The sequence below is a fragment of the Gracilinanus agilis genome, chromosome 6 (assembly GCF_016433145.1).
Source record: "Gracilinanus agilis isolate LMUSP501 chromosome 6, AgileGrace, whole genome shotgun sequence".
Classification (NCBI taxonomy): Eukaryota; Metazoa; Chordata; class Mammalia; order Didelphimorphia; family Didelphidae; genus Gracilinanus; species Gracilinanus agilis.
Window position 1 is genome coordinate 145,180,702 of NC_058135.1, and position 4,402 is coordinate 145,185,103.

At 45.4% G+C, this 4,402-nt stretch overlaps 1 protein-coding gene across 1 annotated transcript; it reads right to left on the reverse strand.

The window, feature by feature from the left end:
• Window positions 1-2,356: 2,356 nt before the first annotated feature.
• LOC123252374 (probable E3 ubiquitin-protein ligase TRIML1) lies at window positions 2,357-3,772 on the reverse strand. Its single transcript, XM_044681713.1, has one exon. The coding sequence runs from the start codon at window positions 3,770-3,772 to the stop codon at window positions 2,357-2,359; it is 1,416 nt and encodes a 471-aa protein (XP_044537648.1).
• Window positions 3,773-4,402: the final 630 nt, after the last annotated feature.

Below are 4,402 nucleotides of genomic sequence, written 5' to 3' on the forward strand. Positions count from 1 at the left end.
TTACAAATCATACACAACCCATTAAAATCTAAAAAGTAAAGATATAGGTACAAGGACAAGGGCCAAATTCCAACCACCAATTAGTAGGGGATAATTCTGGGAGCAGAAATATTTTTTATGAAGATGTTCACTAATTGAGTCCTGTCTTCCTAAATTACAGGTTTTGCATCTGGTCAAATAAAGTCCGGACTAAATTGTCAGGCTCCAGTCTTATCTAAGTAATGCAGTCTTATCTAAGTAATGCTTGTTAGGGTTCAAGCTTCTTAATTATCAAGGAGAGAAATTGTTAACTCAGTAGCTGCTGGTCTGATTAAGGACTCAAAGCTTTTCAATAAGTCTATAATGTTTTTCTAATAAGAAAAGATATGGATCATAAAAGGTGTCAAAAGAGAGGTCTCAGATTTTTATCTGTTCTCTTATTGGCTTCCCACAGATATGAATAGGCAGTTTTCAGATAAAGAAATCAAAACTATCAATAAGCTCATGAAAAAGAGTTTTAAATCTCTTATAATTAGAGTAATGCAAATTAGAACAACTCTGAGGTACCACCTCACACCTAGCAGATTGGCTAAAATGATAGCAGGGGAGAGTAATGAATGTTGGAGGGGATGTGGCAAAATTGGGACACTTATGTTTTGCTAGTGGAGTTAGGCATTTTGGAACTATGCCCAAAGGGCTTTAAAAAACTGCCTGCCTTTTGATCCAGCTATACCACTACTGGGTTTGTACCCCAGAAAGATACATGTACAAAAAGAAAAGAGATCATAGGGGAAAAGCCTTGTACAAAAATATTTATAACTACACTATTTGTGTTGGCAAAAAAATTAGAAAATGAGAGGATGTCCATTTGATTGGGGAATGGATGAATAAATTGTGGTATATGTTGGTGATGGAAAATTATTGTGAAGGAATAAAGAAATGGAGCAATTCCATGTGAACTGGAAGGACCTCCAGAAATTGATGCTGTAAGAAGGAGATTTTATGTATTTTATAGATATATATTTAAAGTGTGGTCACCAGGAATCAACAGTTTAGGTTGATTCCGTAATTAAATCAGACCCACGTCAGCATCTGGTTAAGGCAGTTTATTTAGAATTAGGAAGGTAAAGGTATGGAAATAAAGAGAAAGGGAGAGGCTAGTCCAGGCCTGCAGAGGCCTGGACGAGAGAGAAGGTTAAAAGGCTAAATAAATTAGGCTGCAAGCCACAAGGCCTAGCAATCAGATAGGCTATTGCCTACTTAAGGCAGAGTTTGGAAGCAGCCTAGGTAGGCCAAGGAAGTCAGCCTAACTTACCCACGTGACAATACAGAGTGCAAGCGGTCTGTGGTCTCAGGAGATCCTTCAGCATCAAGTTCAAGGCAGGAACTGCCTCCACAAGAAGTAATCAACATACTTAAAGAGATAGTGTTTTTCATCATTTCCCGTGGGTCCACCTCTAAGTCAAGTGGACAAATGGCAGTCTCTACACTGATTGTGAACTGCCCAAAAGGCAGTCCCTTGTTCTTGATTTGTTACTTATTGTCACTTGTGGGTAACTCATCTCCCCTCCCCATTAAAGGAGGTGAGGATTACATCATTTCTATGCCTAGGATGGGTAGTTTTGACTATGAATTGGCTACAGTTAATTCCATTTACACAATGCAGAATGAAAGGAGCAGAACCAGGAGAATATTGTACACAGAGACAGATACACTGTGGTTTAATAGAATGTAATGGACTTCTCTACTAGCAACAATGCAATGATCCAGAACAGTTCTGAGGGACTTAAGGAAAAGAACGCTACCCACATTCAGAGGAAGATCTGTGGGAGTAGAAACACAGAAGAAAAACAACTGCTTGAACACATGGGTTGATGGGGATATTATTGGGGATATAGACTCTAAACAATTATCCTAGTGCAACTATCAATAATATAGATATAGGTCTTGATCAATGATACATGTAAAACCCAGTGGAATTGAGAATTGGCTATGGGAAGGGGTGTGGGTGGGTTGAGGGTTGGGGAGAAGGGAAAGAATATGAATCATGTAACTGTTGAAAAATATTCTAAAAAATAAAAATGAAATAGGTCCCTATCCTCCCACTACTTCTTGTGATCCCTTGAGTGTTGGGACCTAGGCATGGTGTGGCTGAATCAGCTAGCAAGCACAATTTCCGAGCACTTTGGGTCCATTCCCAAATTGCTCTCCAGACCTCTTTTTTTTTTCTTTTTCTGTTGGTAGCTCTCCATCCATTCCCTTCCTATTGCTAGTGTTTGGGTGTTACTTGCTGGTCCCTGAGCTTCTCACTCATGGATTCTCCACATGATGGATCTTCTCCCTGAATGGAGCCCCAAAGCCTAGGCAAGGTGGAAGATCATGAGCTCCCTCGGTACTGGGGGCTCAGTGGACAAATGGTGAGAGTGCTTGGCTGGTTCTCTTCCTGTACAAGGCCAGGAGAGAAGAAAGGCCTGAGAGGACCTTGGAAGGTGACAGGGGGAAAGGCGTAGATCAGGCAGCCCTGTGTCACATTATAAAATGACACGTGCCCTCCTTCATAATGGAGGAAAATGCCCAGGCTGTGCAGGGGCCCTGTTTCCTCAGGGTTTTCCATGGTGTGAGAGATCCACAGTTTGAATTGATCTCCCATGTGGAGGCATGTGATGGAGAACACGTCCCCGTGAACATTGCCCTGGTCATTTCCTGGCCCTTTACAGATGCCCACTTCCCACTCTGTCTCACTTCCTACCTCCACCTCCCAATAATGACTCCCTGAAGTGAAGCTCTGAGCACCCAGCACAGAAAGAGGATGCCCCACCCCTCCTTGCAGGTTGGCCAGTAGGTCCTGCCAGTTTCTGGGAAGCCTCACACTCTTCAGGTCTTCAGAGAGGATGAGATTAGAATGGGCTGTTCCTGGATCCAGACTGATGTGGCTTTGGAAGGCCAGTAGTAGTTCCCTCATTCCAGTGGTTCCACACACAGTCCAGTCTAGGGCAGCAGGCTCTGGACACCGAAGCAGCAGCTCCCGACTCCTTTCCATAGTGCTCCTCCCTCCCAGGAGCATCTCCACGAGTGGCTGCTCCAAAGTCTTCTCCAACTCCTCGGTCATCTTCCTGAGGTCTTGGATGTAGCGGGAGATTCTGTCTTCGCTGGCCCTTAGTCTCTTCACATTCCTTCTGTTTTCCTTGTCCAGGACACCCTGTTGTTTCTTCTCTGTCCAGACAGGATTGGTCTTGATGTATTCTGGCAGGAGGACCCGCTTCAGTGTGCAAGTCTCCATTCGGCACCTCAGCAGCCTCCCTCTCTCCTGCTCTAGCAACATGTGGGCCTCTCTCTCCTTGGCCCAAGCATGGCCAAGGGCTTCCTGCAACTGCCCCTTGCAGTTCTCAGCAGACTCTTCTAGGGGATACACCTGATGAGCTTCATGTTCCGGGGAGAGTAAGCAGGAGGCACAGAGTGGGCTATGGTCATCTTCACAGAAGAGCTTGCAAATGGCTAGGTGTCGGCCACAGGTGGCCTGGCTGCCCATGTCACCTGGCCCCGGAGGTCTTAGCTGCCTGCTGAAGCTGACTAGGTCCTCCAGGAGCTGGGTGGGCTTTAAGCCTCTGGGCCTACTGCTTGCCCTGCACAGCAGGCAGGTCCATGGGACATGGGTTTGCTGCCAGCTCTGAAGGACACACTCTCTGCAGAAGTTGTGCCCACAGTCAAGGGTCACTGCTTGGGTGAAGAGATCCAAGCAAATGGAACAGGTCAGTTCCAACCTGAGCTTCTCAGCCATCTCTCTGTCATCCATATTGCTAGGACTTGATTTCTTCCTGTCTTAGCAAGACTCTCCTCTTCAGAGGTTCCAGCTCCTGGGCTGAACTCCCAAGTGAGCAGCTCTCAGGTGAGTAGTTCCTTGGCCTGCATTCCTTTTTATATCCCCTTGGTCTCCACCCCTGAGTTCACACCAAGAGGGCCTTGACACCTGTGTTCACACCAAGAGGGCCTTGACACCTGGGTTCACACCAATGGGTGCTTAGCACCTCAGTTCACACCTTTGGTCCCCTTGCCCTGCTCTAAAGTTGGTGTCAGGGCCCCATTCCCAGGAGGCTAAGAGGGCCAGGCCCCTGCTAGTCTCCCCTGAATTGAGTGTATTCCTACCTTCCTTCCACATTTGGAGGAAGAACTATGTGAGTAGAAACACAAAAGGAAAACAACCGCTTGAACACATGGACTTATGGGAATATGATTGGGGATGTAGACTTTAAATGACTACCCCAGTGCAACTATCAATAACATGGAAATAGATTTTGAATAATGATACATATAAAACCCATTGGAACTGCACATTGCCTCTGGGGAGGAGGGCTGCTTAGGGAGGAAGGGAAAGAACGTGAATTATGTAACCATGGAAATATATTCAAAAAAATTAAAAAATAAA

Excerpts from the sequence above, each read along its gene's own strand:
- LOC123252374 (XM_044681713.1), bottom strand. The coding sequence starts at position 3,772 with ATGGATGACAGAGAGATGGCTGAGAAGCTCAGGTTGGAACTGACCTGT.